A 21,808-nucleotide genomic window follows, 5' to 3' on the forward strand; every position below is an offset into this window, starting at 1 on the left:
CAGGACAGCCTGAAACCCTATCCCAGGAAACAAACAAACACAACAAAAATAAGTGGTTAGTGTAACTTCAAAACCTAAATGCCAGCAAGGGGCTTTTAATTTTATTTTTCTTAAAGCAATCCATTATCAAAATCACCTTAAAGTTGAAGCATATGTTTTGTCTCCACACTGTAGTTGTTCAAAATGGCAGCAATTCCCTTTCCAGAATTTTTTTCTAACATAGTATTTTTATTGATTGAGAATTTCAAACATAATGCACCTCAAACACACTCTCTTCCCCTTTCTACGAGGTTCACACTTTCACTCTTGTATGCCCCCCCCCAAAAAAAAGAAAATTAAGAAAAAAATACCAAGTACAATTTGTTTTTTTTTCCATAAACTCATCGGAGCATGGTCAGACTCCCAGTGGCAAGCTCCTTATAGATAACTGAGTCTTTTCTCATCCCTTACCAGGAGCCATCAGCTGTGCAGAGCTTCACTTCAGCTTCCGTATCACAAATTGTCAGGGCTGTCTTCTGGACTGTTTTGGGGGTAGAGGATGTTGTTGCAGAAGCCTTCAGTACCACTGCAGCAGACGCTTTCTTGTCCATGACAGCAGGTGGCAGCACAGACCATAGTACCATGGCCTCCAGTGTGCACATGGACCATGTCTGTCTCCATAGCCACACCATGGAAGATGGACCCCAGCATAGGTTCCTGGTGGCATCACGGACAACAGACCTCATTAAGGCCTCCAGTTGCAGCATAGACAGCTTGTCTGCTGTGATAAAACACCATGACCTTATACAGGAAAGCATTTAATTGGACTCACTGTTTCAGAAAATCAGAGGCCATGATGGTGTAGGGAAGGCATGACCGCAGGAACAGGGGAGACCTCACATCCCCAAACCACAAATTGGATGCAGGGAGAGCATGCTGGGAATGGCACAAGTCTTTGGAAACTTCAGTCTTGCCCCTAGTGACATACTTCTTAATCTTTCCCAAATAGTTTTATCAGCTGTACAGACTGTCCTCATTCAACCAGCACAGTCTAACTCATGGAGAGTGATGTGAGAGCTAATGCTAGCTTACTGCAGTTATCTGTTGCTTTGGTTTTGGATATCCTTTGGGCCTTTGATATTTGGACTTTTCACGTGTGACCAGTATACGTTTGAAAGAAATGATATCTTCACGGTCTTTTCTGTTCTGCAGGGTTATTGAGCAGCTTGGTGGAAAGCAGCTGGTGATGAACCACATGCACCATGAAGACCAGCAAGTCCGCTACAATGCCCTGCTGGCCGTGCAGAAGCTCATGGTGCACAACTGGTATGCCTTGGCATCTGTCTCATGTGGGCATTGCTCTGCTAGCTCTCACATTTATCCTATGAGCTCTTATGCAATTATGCCAGCGAATTATTGGTGATTTTAGATAAAACTTTTTGCACATGTTGCTAATATAGAGCAAAGACTCAATAATTTTAAAGAGATGAACTGCATTAAGGAAGATTCAAACTACTGATGCCAAAAATTGCTTCAGGTGTAATGAAATGGTCTTTGTGACAAAAACAAGTGTAGGACCCATGGTGTTGAGTGGACACAACTAGACTGCAGATTCCTGTTCAGCTCTGCAAGGTATCCAATGTGTAAGGTTAGCTAGACTTCCTTGTACCAGTTCACAGGAAGACACTGGAAGCTTATTGACTGACTCAAGTTCCATACTCACAGTTCATTCGTTACAGTGTTTTGTTTTTGAAGTAGCCAGAGTCATATTTTTTCCTGTCTTTTTATTTTTAAAACTGAGATTATTGATCTTTTTGTTGTCCCTCTAAAGACTGAACATAATGGTGAGCCCTTGGTGTACTAGCTAGAACAAGTGATGGTTCCCTTTTGGAACAGCTAGTTTAGCTGTTTGTTGGCTGTTTGACACTAAATAGATCATGTAGTTATATCATAATGAAGAGTATTCTAGATCGAGACTATTTTTGTTAAAAGAATAGGTAATAAATATAAATCTCATATAACTGACAGAAATGTGATCAGTATTTCCAACAGAAAGAATTAATGGTACATTAGGACAGGTCAGTCACATACTGTACAATAGAATATCTAGTTGTGCTGCTATGACGTATACTAAATTTGACAGTCCTGCCAGTAAGCAGCTTTCCCATAAACACTGACATCTGTGCATGTTTACAGCAGTGTTTGAGTGTTTGTGTTGTCCCTGTTAAGTGCTGGGCTGAAGATAGACTAGAAGTGGGTGCGGTTTTACATAGAGCAGTTGGGTACGCTTCTTTGAATAGGCCAGATAGTTATGCTGAGTTAATAGTGGGTAAGGAGCCAGGTATGCAACCTGATTATTGCAGTTAATCAGTGTTTCAGGTATAAGGAATGAGACAGGAAGTATAGGAAGCAGTACTGGGCATTGCTTGTTTAAAGTAATGCGTAGGGAAAGGTTTCAGGACCTGGGTGGTACTGAGGTATTGAAGGGAGAGACTCGGTGTTGGAAGTACTCTTTAGGGCACAGGCAGCTCCCACAATGGAAAAGAGGTGGTTAGAAGTTTTTACTAAGACTAAAGATTTAACTTGAAGGTACAGAGTGAGCACCAGTGAGAGGACACCTTTGGGTACAGTTGCAGGGCATCTTGTATTGTATGCTCATGTTTGAGGCATACAAGAATTGAAAACCATGGAAAAGATTTTTCTTTAAAGATTTTTATTTAACGTATATGAGTTTTTCCTGCATATATGTGCGTGCAGTGCCCACAGAGGGTGTCAGATCCCTTGACCTGGAGCTACCATGGGCTGAGCTGCCATGTGGGTCCTACGAACCCATCTTTGGTCATCTGGAAGAGGAGCCAGTACTCTTCCACTAGGGAGCCTTCTCTCCAGCCTCTTTGGTTTTTGAAGCAGGTCTCATTAAGTATCCCTGGCTGACCTGATACTCATTTTGTAAATCAGGCTGGCTTTGACTTTAGAGAGATCCACCTGCCTCTGCTGCACAAGTGCTCGGGTTAATGGCATGTTTTACCACACCTGGCCTCATTTAAAGTTTTTTTGTGTTTTGTTTTAATTGTGGAATGGCAAGGTTGGGTTTGTATTTCAAAAAAGAAAAAAATCTTATTGGCTCCTTTTTGCAGAATGGATCTCATTATTGGATTAAGTCTGAAAACAAGAAGGTTGTTTGGGTTAGTTTAGTTATTAGACTGCTGGTAGCAGTATGTGGTGGACTGAAGTGTTTCTCTTTTTCCTTTCTGTTGTGCAAGAACATGAGCAAAGTATAGAGCTTTCCAGATCAACTCAGCGGGTAGAGTGTCTGTGACTGCGTTTCACGGGTTCCTATCTTTGTGTCACTGTTTTGTGAGTTAGGTTTTTCAACATAAATCAGTAATTTGGGAATTTAATATTTTGTGGCTAGTTTATATGTCAGTTAGTTTGATGAATGTTCACATTTAATATAGTTGGAGGCTATTGTAACTTATATTTATTTCATAGATGTTTTTCTAAAGTTTTTGTAAAAATAAGTTTTAATTTCTCCCCTTTAAAAAAACAAAAAAGCAAAACCAAACTATAGATGCCATAGTATAATTCTTGTTTTAGTAATTAAAAAATTACTTTAATTGTTCTCCTATTAAATGTCCTCAGGCATAGTGTTTTTCTTGTTCTTTGAGGGAGGGGGGCTGTTTGTTTAAATGTTTATTCTTGACATGAGAAAAAAGTATATACAAGAGAATGCTGACTTTATCCTTTGCCAGTAGAGAAAAATTTTTGCCTGAGGAGTTCAGTTAAATCACCATACATTGAAAATTCCCTCCCCCCAATATAGGATGTCCTTTTGTATATGTGTTGCTTTTAATAGTTAATGAATAAAGCTGTTTGGGCCAGTGACTTAGCAGAGTAAAGCCAGGTGGGAAATACAAATACACACACACACACACACACACACACACACACACACACACGAGAGAGAGAGAGAGAGAGAGAGAGAGAGAGAGAGAGAGAGTATGTAGAGTCAACGAGACACCATGTATCTGCTGTAGGAGAAAGATGCCAGAACATTACTGGTAAGCCACAGCCTCATGGCGTTACATAGTTTAATATGGGTTAATTTGAGATGTAGGAGCTAGCTAGGAAGATGCCTGAGCTATCAGCCAAACAGTGTTGCAATTAATATAGTTTCTGTGTGATTATTTGGGTCTGGGTGGCAGGGAGATGAACGAGCAGTCTCCAGTCTCCGTCTACATTCCTCCTTGCGCATGGTATGTTGTTCATGCCTGATTTATGTTTGTGACTCTATGTATAGACAGACACTGGTTTGTGTCTTATTCACTAACTGGTTAGAATATCCTGTCTATTTTCATACTGATGACTTGTACTTTCTTAATAAAAAGATTTTTTTTATAGGAAGATTAGAATTCAATTGTGACCTTTACATTTTTATGCAGCTTTTGTATCCGAGACAGGGTTTTTCTGTGTAACAGTCCTGACTGTCCTGGTACTCACTCTGTAGACCAGGCTGGCCTTGAACTCGCAGAGATCCACCTGCCTCTGCCTTCCAAGTGCCAGAATCAAAGGCATGTGCCACCACTACTCAGCTGAGCTTTTACATTTTCATGGATGTCTGTACTGAAGAATAAAAATTACTTTAAGTAATGGCAGTTTATTTCTTTGTCTATGTAAAGTAAGCCTCTGCAAAGACTTTCTCCAGTGGAAGAGCAGTCTGGATGCATGTCTTGGTTTAGTGTCCATGGGCAGCGTGGTTATAATTGCTGGTACAGACTGCCTTTCTATTTACCTAAGATGGGGGTGCGGTTGGGGGAGGTTTCTTTGTTTTGCTTTTGGAGACAGGATTTCACTCTGTTACCTCAGATAGGGTCCTGACTGGCCATGAACTTAGTGCTATCTGGTTCCACTCCCAAGTGCTTGCTGGGGTTGTAGGTTTGAGCTGTCTTGCCTGGTAGGTTCTTTCTTTCTTTCTTTCTTTCTTTCTTTCTTTCTTTCTTTCTTTCTTTCTTTCTTTCTTTCTTTCTTTCTCTGTGGGAGTGTTTTGTTTGTGTCTGCCTGCCTGTCTTTCTTCCTTTTTTGTTTTCTTTTTTAAACTAAAATAGGTTCTGGTGTTTTACATATGTTTATTAATGGCATATTGTGAAGTTCTCTGGAAATTTGTTTCCATTTACACCAAGTAAAAATTTGCTTCTGTAATAAATTAAAATTTTTAAAGTATCATTTCAAACGTGCTTTTAAAGTGTAAATTAGATGTTTATAAAATCATGGGATAGAACAGCCATGAATCTTGATTTAGAGTCCATTTTAAGAAGTTAAATATTTTAAGTTTCTTATTAATGTAGTTTCAGATTTGATTGTATATAACATGGAATATAGAATTAAGCATCATGTGAAAAACTCAATTTTTTTAATGTTTTGATTGATTTTGAAATGACCTCTTTGAATGTCTTAGAAAAGTTAATTTTCTCCCTTCCATTTGGCATCTCTGTGGGATGGAAGATACCCATGTATACATGGGGAGTAGGGAGGAAAATGCCCTTGGCTGAGGGAAGAAGATACACATGGGAGCCCCTCAGCACAGGAGGTTTGGTGCAGGCGGTCCTTTCTGGACACCAGCCCCTCAGACCCTCCACCACAGTCACATTCTTGGTGCACACTTGGTTTTTGTCAGTAGTGGTGAGTCACATAGATCGGAAAGATAGGTAAAGAATGAACATTAATTCTAGAGAACGTTAGTATGTACTGTTGTTCATACTTCCAGTTTAACATCATAAAATGTCATCATTTTTCTCCTACAGAACGATTTAAAATGTAATCCTCTAATTCAGAAGCAACAGTGTGTGCATATGGACAGCTCAGGACTTCAGAAAAGAAACACTGAATTTTGTAGGTAGAGGGTCTCCTGTAGAATTTTGTTTGTATTTCTAGATTATCTTCTAGCATTTTCTCAAGCAGAATAAATTCCGAGTGTTTCCCTCTGTAGATCTCTTATATATATTTATGAAAATTAATACCGCAAATTTACCAAGCCAAGTGCTTTGTTCTCCTATGGTTATGTTGGCCTAGCATATTTTAGTTATTATGTGAGTGGATAGCCATAAGGATGATGATTAAAATGCATATGAACTGAAAGGGGAAAAGCCCTTGGATGTATATACATTAATAATCACATTGCCAAAGGATTCCATAACGTATTTTTAGAAATAAATTTTTATTCTTTGACAATTTGATATATGTATATAATATATTTTGATCATATTCATCTTTGCATTCTCCCTTCTTACCTCCTTCCCACTTCTGGAAACTTCTTTTTTCCAACACATCCATATGGCTTACTGAAACACTTATATTTTGGAATTAATTTAAAAACTATGGTCTCAGCCGGGCAGTAATGGTACATGCCTTTAATCCCAGCACTTGTGAGGCAGAGGCAGGCGAATCTCTGAGTTCGAGGCCAGCCTGGTCTACAAGGGCTAGTTCCTGGACAGGCTCCAAAACTACAGAGAATCCCTGTCTTGAAAAACCAAAAAATAAACAATAAAAATAAAACAAAACAAAAACAAACAAAAAACCCTATTATGGTCTCTTTTGGGGTCCCTAGAATTTTTTATGTGATCTTTATGAGATTTTCAGTGGTGGAACCTTTGAAATGTCTTGAGTATCATGTATTTTGTGGTTTTAAAAATGCATAACTAGCCGGGCAGTGGCAGTACAGACCTTTACTCCCAGCACTTAGGAGGTAGAGGCAGGCGGATCTCTGTGAGTTCGAGGCTAGCCTGGTCTACAAGAGCTAGTTCCAGGACAGGCTCCAAAGCTACAGAGAAACCTGATCTTGAAAAATAAAAAACAAAATAAACAAAATGCATGCCTATATTTAAAGTAAATATAGGACTAGAGAGGTGGTTTAATTGGTAGTGCTTGTCACATACACATAAGGACCTAAGTTTATAATTAAACACAAATTTGCATATGCATTTTACTTATTGGTCCTTGCAACTAAGGAATGTAAGGTCTGGCTCATGTTTTGATTAAGATCAGCTTCTTAGTAGATTTTGGATCTGTGTTTGGAAGAAGCAGTAAAATTTAGACAAAAGAAAAGACTAGTCTAGTATGAAGACGGAGAGAGTAACAACTTGTTTTGCTTTTCAGTGCTGTTTGTTTCTTTATGGGTATAGTAGTATATCTGTGTGACCACTTGGCATAGTTCATTCATGAATGTTGTATGTGTATATGCATACAATGTCCAGTTGAAGAATATGCTAAAATTAGCTAAATAGCAAACCTACATTTAGAATTGTTTTCTTATTATATGTCACACAGATATTATTACATCTTGAGGGGTTAAAAGATAACATAAAACAACAGAATTTTTTTTGCAACCATTTAAAATCTGGGTTTGCTAAAATATAGATACAAATGAGCTATCATAAGGAAGGTACTTTTTGTTGTAAATATTTAATGTAATTTTTTAAAATTATATTTTAAAGAAATTATGCAGTGATATAGTATCTGTTTTAGTATCTAAAAATCTCCACATTTACTTATTTGAAATAGTTTAATATCTGCCCTTAATATTTGAAAGACGAATTTAGTAAAATGATGCAAGTGTTACCATGAGGGCCAGAGATTTCATGAAAGAAGATCCAGCTTACCCAGATTGTACAGGCGGTACCAGAGCTTGGGATGTGGTCAGGAGCAGAGCACTTGTGGAGCATAAGCGGAGTCCTGGGTTCCATACTTGGGCGGGAATGATAGCTGCCGGCATTTCCTGCTTGGGCCATTGGAAATCCCATGTGTCTTACTCACTTTCTGTATAGGCGTAAACAAAGAGAAGACACATGTCAGAAATGCCAGCTATTCAATGACAGCCCTCCCTTTGCTAAATATCCTGTAAATGTCTTATGAAACAACATTTTAGTGTTTAGTTTGCGTACCATTCTATCCATTTGTATTCAGTTTTCCTTTCTCAGTTAAAGAACTGAGGGAGAATTTACTTTGACCTCTGATTGGTTCTTTATTTTAGATATGGGTAGAGATGTTTGTTAGGTGATGCAGCAAATGCAGGAAATATGCAGTAGAACATAAAAGGCACATAAGGCAGTGCCATGATGCTGTGACAGATGTCCTGGTATCATAGCAGCATTAGAATCAAGCTGAAGGAGGCAGTGCTTGGGTCAAGTCCTGTGGGTTAGGGCATGAATGGGAGGGGTGAGGCAGAGTATAAGTAAACTGTCAGGCGGAGGCCCTCTCTGAGTCTGTGGTACGTAAGTCACAGGAGTGTCACCACAGCAAAACTCGGAGAATGGGAGCAGCTGACTCCCAACTAAGGGCCACATATGACATCAGAAAGATTAAATGTAATTACAGTCGTGTGAATGTCACTGTATTTTTAATAAGTGAGAGATTTCCCTTTTCCATGTGATGAGCTTGGGGTGTCAGATCTTGAGCTCCTGCAGTTGGTTCAGTGAGCTCTTGGAAGTCCCAGGGTCGGTCCTGCGGCATGCCTGCTCTCAGCATCATGGGGGAGCGCCATGCTCTTAATTACAATGGCAAGGAAAGCATAACGAAGAAAAGCTTCTTAACTGGAAATAATTTCAGTGGGAATAGTCCTTTCATCTGGAGCCCCCAGCTGTAGCTATTAGAATATATTTGCGTCCTTTTTCTTCCAGAAGCATTTGAGAGTAGCACACCTCAAATGTGATCACACATCAGGATGATCTGCCAGCCCTAAACACTTAAGGTTGGAATACTCAGTCTCTATCATGCTGTGATGTGGTGATGTAACATGTAGATTACATTACTGGTCTGCTATGTGCTGGAAAGTATTTTTTTTTATGTAGTCCAGAATCATACATTGCATTTTGTTGGCATGTTTTTTACTTGGTTTCCTTTGTTCTTTTTTCCTTGTGTTTTAAGACAGATTCTTATGTATTCCAGGCTGGCCTTAAGCTTAGTATATAGCAAGGATGGCTTTGAACTCCTGATCCTCCTGTCTCCAACAGCAGATGTTGGGATTACCGGTGTGCACCTTTAGCCTAAATCATAGAGCCCTGGGCATTGAAACCAGGACTTCGTGTGTGCCACCTAAACTGTTCTCATAGCCTAAGGTCTTAGGTGTGCTCTACATTGAAGCAAGACTAGAGAGCAGCCGCTGTGTTGAAGGCTCCCAATGTGAATTCTTTGATGTTTCCTCTACTAGAGTCTGGTTATGACATTTGATATGAACCCCATTGGAGGGGTTTGCAGGGAGAAGTCCTGCCTCACTTTGCCTGCTTGCTGGAGATGTTTACTTTAGTCATGTGCTGATGGTGGTATCTGTTAGATTTGTCCCCTTGCAACGAGGAAGTGACCTTTTAGAAGCTGCTTTAAGATTGACAGCAATAGGTTCTTGCTCATTTATTTTGGCATACATTGATTTTTTTTTACCTGAGGGAATTTTTTCTTTAAAGGTTGGAGATACACATTGGGATTTTAGCTTTTATTAATCTTTTGAGTCAGCAGTTTGTATTCAGTATACAGGAAACTGAAGTCTAGCAGAGACTGATGGCTCAGTAAGAATCTCGTCTGGGCAGGCAGCAGGAATGGCGAGGCAGTTGACATTCATAGCCAGGAGAATTTTATCTTACTTCCCTTTCTACTGCCTAGTAAATGGAGTATCCATGGTAGAAGGAAGCGGGGAATAAAAATAAGGTAAATTTTTTTGTTGATTTCCCATACTTATATTGAGAAAAATGTTGTTTAATATCCTCTTTCTATCACAGTTATGATTTCTCTGAAAATTCTGTTGATCTTTACAGGCTGATCATGTGTTAGGCATTATAAAGGTATTAGAAAAGTTTTCTTTATTAACCTTTTCAACAGAAGTTAGAGATTATTTTCCCATGAGAATACAGTTTAATGAAAGCAAACTGTAAGATATTTAGATTACTGTGTCCTTTTTTGTATGTTCTCTTCATTGGAGTGGTTGGCTTAGTTTTAGTTTGGCTTGGTAGTTTTGAAGTCGAAATCCAGTGCTTTAGGTATCTAGGCGAGTGCTCTGTCATTCAGCTCTACCCACACACAGGTCTTTGCTTTCTTTAATTTTTAGACACAAAGAAACAATAAATTGTTTAGAAAGGTTCATGTTCATGACCAATAGTAATGTTAGGAAAGCATTTAGCAAGATAGCTTAAATGTAACAATAAGGGTATCAGGTAACTTACAGAATCTCTTAGGTGTGAGGTGAAGTCATTGCACTCAATTGGGTACCAGAAAACTGGCAGGAAGCAAAACGACAACTTCCTCTTCCTCTTCCCTCTGGGCCTTTAGCTTTCTTCCGTTCTGTAGATGCAGACTGGCATTTCTATGCAGACCTACTCAGTTCTGCAGGGCAGCAGCTAACAGGCCCTGGTCAGAGTCTTCATTATTTTCTAGCTCAGCTGTCCACATTGAGTGGGCTCCATTTGCACGTGCCTCTCAGAATTCCTGGAGAAGTGCCTTTGCTTCCAGCCCGGGCTGGTCATTGGTCAGTGTCAGAGGGAAGCTATATCCTGGCTCCTTCAGCTGTGGGACAGATAAGACACATGCTCTTGAGACTTCCCAGGCAGCCTTCCTGAGCCTTGGAGATGTTTGTTGCAAATTCTAGTCTTTTGTTGTTTCTTCTTGTCTGTGAGTAATAAACCCACTTCACGTAGTTCTGGAAACGTGCAAGTTCCCATTACCCTCCGCTAAGTTGGTGCCTGGTGCTCAGTGGACTGGTCATAAGTTGCTGCTTCTGTTTCCTGAAACATCCATGTGCCTCTCTTCTTGTAATCATGTTAAAGATACAAACTATAAACTTAAATTGTCTGTGCCTGCTGTGTGTGGGGAGAGGTTTGAAGAAGGCACCTCCTCTGTCCAAAAGGTTTTCAGCCCCTACTCTCAGAGTTCTAATTGTTCACAATGAAAGTAGATCCATAACTACTACCAAAGAATTGTGAATTGTTAATGGTGCATCCAACACTTGTCATTTCAGCTTACTTCCGTAGACCACAGCTTCTTAAACTGCCCACTGATGACACTGTTTTGCTCAAGCAACTTATGAAGTAGTTTTACAATCAAATATTTACTGATAATAAACTATGAAGAAGTTTATTTTAAAACAATTCTTTGGTGTTGGTGGAGACTGCTTATACATTTCCCAGCTTCCCAGACTTGAAATAACCACACAGAAACTGCAATACTGTTTGGCTAATAGCCTAAGTGTATTTCTGGCTAACTCCTAATCTTAAATTAACCTATGTGCATTATTTTATATTTTACCACGAGGCTCGTGGTTTACCAGCAAGGTTCTGGTTGTCTATCTCCCGTGGTAGCTACTGGGCGTCTCACTGACTCTGCCTACTTTCTCTTCTATCTGCTTAGAATTCCCTCCTTGCCCTGCCCTGCACTGCAATAGGCCCAAAGCAGCTTCTTTATTAACCAATGGTTTTCACAGCATGCAGAGGGGAATCCCATATCACTTTGGTATGCATACAGTCTTACCATTTGTTAAGATGAAGCATTTACATACTGAGGGGATGGAGATGCTTTTAAATTTTTACATAAAAAGGGTTAAATCCTGGCTGAATATTTGGTACTGTGGGACATGGATATTGTTCAACACTTTTCATAATTGATGAGTATTTTGATTTTATAAGCATCAATGCTGAGATCACCACATCTCATAAATATATACACAAAATGGCAGAGGAATATGTTTAGGATGACTTCAGGAACTGTTGGAAGTTCTGTTTTAATTACAAGCCACAATTCATTTTAATTATTATTTACTTGAGTGTGAAACTCAAGTCAGCAACCCAAACAGCAGCTCCAGCTTTCCTGACTTCGGAGACATGTTGGCCTGGTTCTTTTGTATCAAGCCTTGCTCTAGATCAGGGCTTCGTAAACACTTCTGTTTATTAGTGTCTTTTTCCCTAGAGTATATTCAAAGATTCACTAATTTGATAATTGCATATTGAGGAATGATAAGAGAATAGTAAAAGCCTTTTTGCTCCATAATTAAGCTGTTATATTTCTATAAGAACAGAACACTTTCTGTGCACAGTGAAACCCCACAGTTCAGAATGTACAGCCGTCTGAAATTTGAGCTGCGGCGTTCCTTGTTTTCATTGGTGACAGCCTGATGCAGTGCAGTGTGACGCTCTGTATGCAGAACCAGGCTGCAGGAAAGTGCCCGTTGCAGCACTGCCAGAAACACTGGCACATCATGCCTTTGATTTTGATTTCTGATATTTGGGCATTCAGAATCCTCTTACTGTTACCAGATTTTTCATGACCTCCACATTGCATAACATGACCTCTACCCACCTTCTGCAATATGACCCCATCCACAGTTTAAGACGCTGTATTTTCTAGACTGTTGCTACACATTTCTGCCCAGAGAGGCCTTAGAGACTTGGGGGAGAATTGGCAGGCATACAAATTATACTGCAGTGTTAGGGGATAAAACAGCACTGCACTTTACAGGACAAAATTCCCGAGGAGGTGTGTCTATGCAGTGCAGCAGCTAACATATGAAGAGTGGAGAAACCACAAGGAATGGCTGCTTGATCTAGGTCTCATGCTTTCCTGCCTTCTTCTAGCTCGTGGTCCGGATTTGGTGCAGTGTAGGTATGAGGGGCAGAGCATGAAGAAATGAAGGGAAATTAAAGAAGGACCTCAGGGCAGGAAGTACTTGCTCGCTCTGTATGGTGTGCCTAACCTTACATAATCGGGGACCTTCTGCCTGTGGACGCACCACCCACAGTGAGCTGGGCCCCATACACCAGTCATTAGTCAAGAAAATGTCCTATGGGTTTCCCTATGGACCAAAATGAAAGAGGCATTTTTGCAATTAAGGTTCCTTTCTCTATATACTGTAGCTTGGAGTTGACACTTATTAACTCAACACACTAACACATCGCTATTCAACTTAAACCTTTCCTTTCTTGTTTATCCACAAGAGTACATTTCAGCATTAATATCACAATACAAAACATAAATAACTCTAAAAGTCTTCTAAAACGTTGCAACACTTAAAATTTGGTCTTCTTAAAATATCCAAAGTTTCTTAACTGGGTGCCTGTAAAATTAGGAATAGTTACATACTTTCTTACTTCAATTAGGAAGAACTAGGATATAGTCACATGACTGAAATCAAGTCCAAAAGTGTAAAAACTCAGTGTCAGACTCTGGACTCACACACAGTCTTCTTGGTTGACGAAGGACGTGAGCAGCTGCTGCTCTCTGGCTCTGCCATACAAAGCACACATAGTGTATCTGATAGGCTCAGGCCAGCTCCACTCCACGGTGTTGGTATCTCCAAAGTCCTGGGATCTTCATTGCAACTGGGCTGCACTTTAGCCAGTAGTCTCTTCCTGGACTCTCTCTGCCATATGGTACCAAGCCTCATCCTCTCTCCATGACCTCTTTAGTTCTCGGCTTCTCCTTCAATGGAGTCTGTACCTTCATAATGACCTGTCCTGGCTTTCTTATAGTGTCAGAGCTTCAGCTGCTCTCCAAGACCCCTCCAGGCATTTGAAACCAGTTTCACCTGGGAGACTTACACAGCCAAGTTTGGCTAATACAAAGTGTTGGCCCCTTCTCAATCAAAGTTGCTGTGTATCGACCATGGGGAAACACTTCTCAGAAGATTTTTTGCCTCATAGGTGCTGGTAGTTTCTTCTCCCTCCTCCCCTGCTCCTTTATTTTTACAGAGTCTCTCTGTGTAACTGGTTCTAGACTAGGCTGGCCTTGAACTCACAGAGATCCGCCTGCCTTTCCTTCCCAAGTGCTGGGATTAAAGGCGTGTGGCACCACTGCCTGGTGCTGGCCTCTTAATTACAGCTGATCTAAAGCTCTAGTTCACCATATTGCTTGTCCCAGCAAAACAAGTTTATTGGTAGTGGTCTCCTGTTAATCTCAGGCAAATCTTCAGCTCCAGCCGACCAGAATCACAGGTTCTTCTTATTCCAAACTATTGAACAGCCCCAAGACTCTCAAACTTCACATCCTAGGCTTCCATCATCTTTACTGCGCTCAGCGTTACATCCCAAGTTCCCACAACAGCCCATTGAGCTCTGATCACTCAGTGCTTGGCTCAGAGTTTTAGTGTCTTCCCACAACCCTCCCCCAAACAACACGGTCAGGTCTGTCACAGTGGTACCCCACTCCGATACCAGTTTCTGTTTTAGTTAGGGTTTTTATTGTTGTGGTAAAACAACATGACTCAAAGCAACTTTGGGAGGAAAGGGTTTATTTTATAGCTCCCAGGTCATTCATGCTGAGAAGTCAGGGCAGGAATCTTAAGGCAGGTACTAATAAGCCAGAGGCTATGGAGAGTGCTGCTTAGTGACTTATTCTCTGTGACTTGCTGCTTTCTTCCACAGTTCAGGACCACCTGCCTAGGGGAGGCACCACCCACAGTGGACTGGGTCCTCCCATATCAATCCGTTAATAAGAAAATTCCCTACCAGCTTGTGTATAGTCAGTCTGATGGAGACACTGTGTCAATTGAGGTTCCTCTTCCCAGATAAATCTAGCTTGTGCCAAGTTGTCAAACCCACTAGGACAGTATTACATTGGAAGAGTGGTAGACTCTAAAGAGAAGTGACAGGAAATTTGGAGAAAAGCTATTAATGTGATATTAGGGAAGCAAAAGAAAAGTCTATTTGAAGAAGTACTTTTAAGTGCGCAGTATTAAAACAAAGCTGAGGAGACATGGAAGTGGGGCGGGGGTCTTAGGAATGTCCACAGGCCTTGGAAGCATGAGTGCTGCTGGTGACTTAGTTCAGGGTCGTTGGTAATCATGACTGCAGTGTGTTGGGGTTAGTGTCAAATTCAGGAAAGTCATGGTGGGATCTCTTTGTAAGAGCTAAATGGAGGTAGGGGTGGGAGGGCTCTTCTGGTAGATAGTGGACACTTGTGTTATCTTCTGTCTTAAGATAGAAGTTTAAGTGTTGGGGTTGGGAGGGCTCTTCTGGTCCATACTTGACACTTGTGTTATTGTTGCTCTTAAGATCGAAGTTTAAGTGCTGCAGAAGTGATTTTAGAATGAGAGAAGTGGATGAGTTTGAGGGTAGGTAATTCATAGAAGAAAGTCCAGGTGGGTTCTTAGATAGGGTGGGCAGCCAACAGGAGATGCTTTACCAGTAAATGAGCAGTTTCTTTCCCAGTAATTGCAACATATGAAACATCTGCTGTCTGGAGTAAGTTTTAGAAAATATATATGCATTAGAATGTATTCGTAAATTGGAGATGGTTAGATGGACTATCCAATTCACACTGAATATCGTTTTCTTCATAACTGAACATTGTAACTTTCTGTGTTCAAACTTGCAATTTGGGGATTGGCAATAATGGGCAGTAAGCCACAACTCTTTATGGATACACAGAGCATTCCCCAGTCCTTGTCACTGTGAGGATGGAGTGGCAGTCCTATTCCAGGCATTGGAAGGGCAAGACACACCTGCCTGGGACATCCTTTATCCTCACACTTCCTTCTCACAATCACTGACAGGAAGCCTGGGCATAAGGACAGTTGGACAGTTACCTGCATCGTCTGACCTATGTGTGGTAGGTTTGAACCTAGGTCTGTGTGCCCCAAATTTGGCTGTGCTGACACTTCTTTAGTAGGGCATTCCTGGAATAGCATGTGAATGGTTTCTTGTATCCACCCTAGCCCGAGTTTTCCCCATGAGGTGCTTTATGTGCAGGAGGTGTGGCTGTGGAGCTGGCCTTTTTTACGTCTCTCACGTTGTCATCACCTGTGACTGCTTACCTCCTGAATCTCCATTCCCTTGTTCAAATTCTTGCTTTTTAAAAAATTTCTGTTGCATCTGCTATGACTGCATTTTCTGAGTGATTTTTGTCATCCTCTTTATTATTATTGTGTTGCTATTTTGTCCCCTCCCTCTATTTGTTCTTCCCACGCCCTGGCATTTGTGCAGAAGGTTGGCTGTGTGCAGGTCTTGCTCAGTAATCAGAGCTGCTTTCTCAAGGCTGGGGACTAATGGGTGAGCCCCAGTGGGTTGATTGCCTGGCCTTCTCTTCCTTGTGCCTCCTTTTAATCACTGCCTGCTGCACCTGGCTCTTTGATGGAAAGAGATGCCTTTCCATCCCCATTTCCTGGAATGACTTTAGCTTTAGGCTAATAATTCTGTCACCTCCAAAATGGAAAGTAACTTAGCCTTTTCTGATAAATAAACGACTTCTTGGGAAATCTGAACTCTGTAGGACTCCCTTCAGCTAAGTACTTTCCCAGATCTTTTTAGAAGTAAAGCAGGATATGAATTGTGAGTACATTAATCAGGTAAAATAGCTGTTAGCCTGGTCCTCAAACTTTGAAGATTAAATTAATGATGTTTATTTTGGGGCATCTTGGCTTTTCAAACATGAGAGTGATTTCTGGCTCATTAACTCCCTTTACTTGTTATGTCGCTTAACTATAGAGTCATAAAAACTAATTATACAGCTTTATTTAACATAGGTAAAGTATCTTTTCAAAATACCACACCTATCTTAGCACTCCATTCCATAAAATCATACAAATAGTGAATTTTATGTAAATTAATTTATTTGCAGCCCTAGGAATGGATTTTCAAGCCTCCAGCATGCCAGGCGAGCACCTGGTAATTCAGCCTCATCATCAGTCCTATAAGGAGTGATTTTAACTTTTAATTCTTCCAAGTACCTGAAATTATTTGCATTATTTATTGTAATGCATTTTAAAGAAACATCTTTTTGTCACTGACAGTATCTTTGAGGTAGTGTTTTTGTGCTTCTCGTACAGTTTGCCCCGCATGCAGAAGTGATTTGCTGATGGTAGAATATTTTACTTGTTTGTGACTCTGGTTCATTGATAATAAAATAAGGTCGAAAAACAACAACTTTTTCCTGGATTATTTTAACCAACAGTGAAACCAAGTTTGAATTCTGTGGTTCCTTCCCTGTGTCTTGTATGTTTGTAGTCTGTTGTCTGTGTCTGATCTATCTGTCCCTGCACCTGTGAGTAGTGCTTATGTCTGATGTACGAATTTGTACCTGGTTCTGATGTGTGTACGTGTGTGTGTGTCTGAAATTTGTGATGCCTGTCCCTAACAAAGGGCTTTTGAACATCACAAAAACAAGCAAACAAAACAAAACAAAAAAGCACTATGGGAAAGGGATGAGAGATTCTTTACAGAAATTCAGAAATTTAATCAAGAGTTTTACCAGGGAAGAAGTTACTTGACTGTCCCACCTGACCCAGAATACAATTTAAAAGTGTAAATAGGTGTTGTCAACATATATCCACATGTTGCTTTCAGCGTTTTTGGGATACTTCACCTTATACCATGCTCTGTTGATATCCATGGAAGGCCTGCCCCATTCTGAACAGAAAAAGAGGTTGAGTGGATTGGGGGGACAGGTGGGAGGTGAAGGAAGGAAATATGAGGGAGGGAAACTGCAGTCAGCATGTAAAATAAGTTAAATATATAAAAAAAATAGGCCTGTCTACTCACAGAGCACTGTGGTTCAGTGTTGTAACATGATATTAAGAAAATAAACATTAGGGCTGGAGAGATGGCTCAGCGGTTAAGAGCATTGCCTGCTCTTCCAAAGGTCCTGAGTTCAATTCCCAGCAACCACATGGTGGCTCACAATCATCTGTAATGAGGTCTGGTGCCCTCTTCTGGCCTTCAGGCATACACACAGACAGAATATTGTATACATAATAAGTAAATAAATAAATATTTAAAAAAAAGAAAATAAACATTAGACATTTCAAATCAAAATTCACTGCTCTTTTCTTTTTCCCTTCACCAAACCACTTATTTATGTATTTCTTTATTCGTCTGTCTGTCTGTCTGTCTGTCTAGGGATTGGGTCTTACTCTTTAGCTTGGTCTGTCCTAGAATTCATTATCTAATACAGACCACTGTATGGCCTTAAATTCCTAACCTGCTCATTCTGCAGGCTCCTTAATGTTGGGATCATAGGCTCAATCGCCAGTACTCTGCAGAGCCATTTGCTCATATGTTATGCTTTTATAAATTTTAAATATTCTGTTTGAAACCTAAACTTTACATAACTATACTACATCCCATTAGGAGTCTTTATTATATGTAACTATAAAATCATAATTTATTTTAATCCTTTTGACCATTTTCTGGGGAACACAAGATTTTTTCATATTACTGTGAGTTAATGTTATTTTGGTGGTCTGACCTGGCAGGTCCCTGCTTACCAGTGTGGGTAAAAATTAGAATACTCACTGATATTTACCAGGAGAGACTGAAGTCTAATCTGTTGCATGTTAAAGTAGGTGTCCAAGTGGAGATTCAGATTTTAACTATCCGTAAAACATCAGAAATCTCTTACTGTCTGTCTGGATTTGTGTGCTTGAAGGCAGACTGTTAGCTCAGTCTATTTTATTCCCAGGCTGACTGACATATATACACTTTCCAGTGTGTATCTAACATAAATACTTACAGTATAGTTCAGAGAAGATATTAAATGATAGGCTCAGTGATGCTGTGAATACCATTGGATAATGAAGTTATTAACCAATAATAGGCCTGTGAATAGGGTAGAGCAGAGCTGGGGGCGAGGGAAGTAAGCTGAATGCTGGGAGCAAAGAGGGAAATCAAGAGAAGCCATGGAGCAGCTGCAACCAGAGACAGATACACTGAAACCTTGCCTGTAGGCCACGAGCCTTTTAGTAAAATATAAATAATGGAGATGGGTTGATTCTAGCTGTAAGAGTTAGCTAGCAGTTATTTAATTAATACCATTTCTGTGGTTATTTCTGGAATCTGGGCAGCCGGAAAACGAACAAGCGGCCTCCTTACAATAGCTGTTGATACAGTAGACACCCAGAAGGACCTTTATTCATTCATTCATTCATTCATTTATTTATTTATTTATTTATTTATTTATTTATTTATTTATTTATTATTTCTTACTTACTTATTTTGAGGCAGGATCTTGCTGTAGCCTTTGTGGCCTTGAATTGACTATGTAGGTGAAGCTATCCTCATATAAATCTGCCTGCCTTCTGCCATCTGAATGCTGAGACCAACATGTGCACAACCATACCTGGCCTAAGAACCGTAACTTAAGCAAGTTGGATCCTAACATCTTTTTCACATTTCTTCTTACACAAAAATGTGTGGGACTGGGCAGCCCTGAATTAGAAGTACTCAGGGGTCCAGTATTCTGGCAGCTAACTTCATACTGTCCCTAGTTAGGTTTGGAGAGGGAAGCTTGGTTGTGCATTCTGTGGTGGACAAGGAAACATGCACCTGCTTTGAGGAGAGCAGAGGGTGTATGAATGTGTGTGTATGCATGTGTGCGTGTGTATGCACACGCGTTTACTCCTATCCACAGAGCCATTTTTTAGCGCTATTTGTACTCTTTTTAGAACCTTGATGATGCTAGATAGTACTAATTTAATAGAATGAGCTCAGTAGTATTCTTTTCTCTTCCTGCTTTGTGGGTATTGCTGTTAGATCTTTCTTAGATGTTTAGATACAGCGAGTCTATCTAGTCCTGTACTTTTAATTACTGCTGCAGTATCATTTCTCATTGTGGATCTATGTTGTTTTTATCTTTTTAAGTTTAGTATGTCATATGTGTCTAGGCTTTTATACATTTCTTCTGTATATTCCATTGCATTGCGTTATTTTATTTTTCTTTGTATCTTTAAAGTTCTCCCTAATACTTCTTTCCACTTCATTGAAATCTGTAGTAATGTCCTCCTTTATCTCTAATTTCATTTAACTTGCATTTTCTCTTTCCTTTGTTCAGTTTGGCCAGGGATTTGTCAATCTTGTTTTTTTTTTTTCCCTCTCCAAAGAACCACCTCTTTGATCTGTGTATTATTCTTTTCTCCATTTTATTAATTCCTGCCCTGATCTTTATTAGTTCTTCCTATGTACTACTTTTAGGTTTTGGTTTTTGTTTTTCTAGGTGTGGCATTAGATTATTTATTTACGGACTTTCTGAGTTTGTAGTATAGATTGTATAGCTGTTAATTCTCCTCTTAGAACTGCCTTAGTTATATTCTAAGGGTTAATTTTGTTTCTGAATGACCTGCCATCTTTGTATCTATGGGCTACATAAATGTGTTAAGGTCATATTTGTATTGGATTATGTTAAAATCACCATATTTAGTTTATTACTTTAAACATCATTTTTTTTCTTTTTTCTTTTCCTGGTGTAAGCATTTTGAAATTCTGTCTCTTGGCTTTTGAGGTGCACAATTTTGTCTGTTAGGATTTCTAGCGCGATAGTTGGTATAATTAGGCTCATTTCAGAATTGCTGACTTTTTAGTTTCTGACTTAACTTTTTAGGAATTCTGCTAATCCTTTAATCTTTGAAGTTAGAGCTGACAAAAAGAAGTGATTGAGTGACCAATTGATGCGGTAGGAGGTGGGAAGGATGTCTCTGACACAGACCCTGGGCTCCCTTGCTGGGCCATGAGCCTCACATAGTGTCTGCCTTAGTCCTCGCAGAAGTATGTGCCCTCTGGTCTCACAGTAATTGTGGTAGTGGGAAATGGAGTGCAAACCCATCTCCGGATTCCAAACTCGAGCTGTTTTTTTTTTTTTTTTTTTTTTGGTTTGTTTTTAAAATAAAAATTTAGGGGATTCAAAATAGTTTATTTTCCTTGTTAGTTGATTATTAAAAAAAGTTGGGCAGTTTGTGTGTGTGTGTATGTGTGTGTGGGAAGTAAAGAACAGACCCACACTCTGCCTCACTGGTTTCTATGTGATGTGTGATTTTATGCAAAAGATACATATTGTAGGTACATGTTGAATTTCTCACGTATAACCTAAAAATGACTTACGTAGCTCAAGCTGGTTTTGAACTCACAATCTTTTTGCCTCAGCCTACTGATTCTCTGTATTGAAGTCCTAATTTCTCATACTACCATGTTCTTGTTTTCTAGGGAATATCTTGGCAAACAACTCCAGTCAGAGCAGCCTCAGACTGCTGCTGCCCGGAGCTGAGCTGACCTCTTAAACTTTTCTGCACCTCTGATGGACCACTGGAGTGAGAACCTCAGTCCTTAGGTTCGAAAATGAATAGTTTTTAACTTAATGGTGATTTCTTTTTTGTCGTAATGCTTTTCCCAGGGGTAATTCCTGGGGGAATAAAGGTGTTTGCTTGTTAAGTTGTATAAAAGTAGATGCTGTCTATTTCTAGGGAAATATTACTGTTACTTACATTGCTTATAATTTCTGTATTTATTGTTCTATGGAAATAAATATAATTAAAGCATTCTCACTCCAAACATGTTCTTTTGTTTTAATTATTCCTTATATGGACTTTGAATAAAAGTCTTATTACACTATTTCAAATAAAAATTGGGAAAATTATTTCCAAGTAATAATGGAAGTAAATGTTTTGAAATGATCACTGACCTCTCTTTTGTTGGAATAGGGCTGCTAGTTAGTTCCTGGCCACTTAGCCCTGAAATAATCACACAGAAACTATATTATTTAAAACACTGCTTGACCCATTAGCTCTAGCTTCTTATTGGCTAACTCTTACATCTTAATTTAACCCATCTCCATTAATCTGTGTATTGCCACAAGGCTGTGGTTTACCGGCTAAAATTCCAGCGTCCATCCTCAGGTGGAGTTATATGCCTTCTCTCTGACTCCTTTTTTCTTGCAGCATTCAGTTTAGTTTTCCCCACCTGCCCTATCCACAGGCCAAGGCAGTTTCCTTATTCAATTAACCAATAAAAGCAACACATAGACAGAAGGACCTCCCACATCACTCTTTCTCTTATAAATCTCACACACACACACACACACACACTTTCCCTCTCTATAT

The 21,808-nt window shown here is 39.8% G+C and overlaps 1 protein-coding gene across 3 annotated transcripts in view; it reads left to right on the forward strand.

The window, feature by feature from the left end:
- Atp6v1h (ATPase H+ transporting V1 subunit H) overlaps nt 1-21,260 on the forward strand; it is a 60,146-nt gene extending 38,886 nt beyond the window's left edge. For all 3 annotated transcript variants that reach the window (XM_050165331.1, XM_050165313.1, XM_050165322.1), the window contains 2 exons: nt 1,192-1,305; nt 20,916-21,260. In XM_050165331.1, coding sequence (XP_050021288.1) covers nt 1,192-1,305; nt 20,916-20,976 — 175 coding nt within the window. In that variant the 3' untranslated portion in view covers nt 20,977-21,260. The remainder of the gene's footprint in view (nt 1-1,191; nt 1,306-20,915) is intronic.
- Nucleotides 21,261-21,808: the final 548 nt, after the last annotated feature.

Source organism: Alexandromys fortis, unplaced genomic scaffold (genome assembly GCF_014885135.2).
Source record: "Alexandromys fortis isolate MF-2015 unplaced genomic scaffold, M_Fortis_MF-2015_v1.1 scaffold_18, whole genome shotgun sequence".
NCBI classification, from domain to species: Eukaryota; Metazoa; Chordata; class Mammalia; order Rodentia; family Cricetidae; genus Alexandromys; species Alexandromys fortis.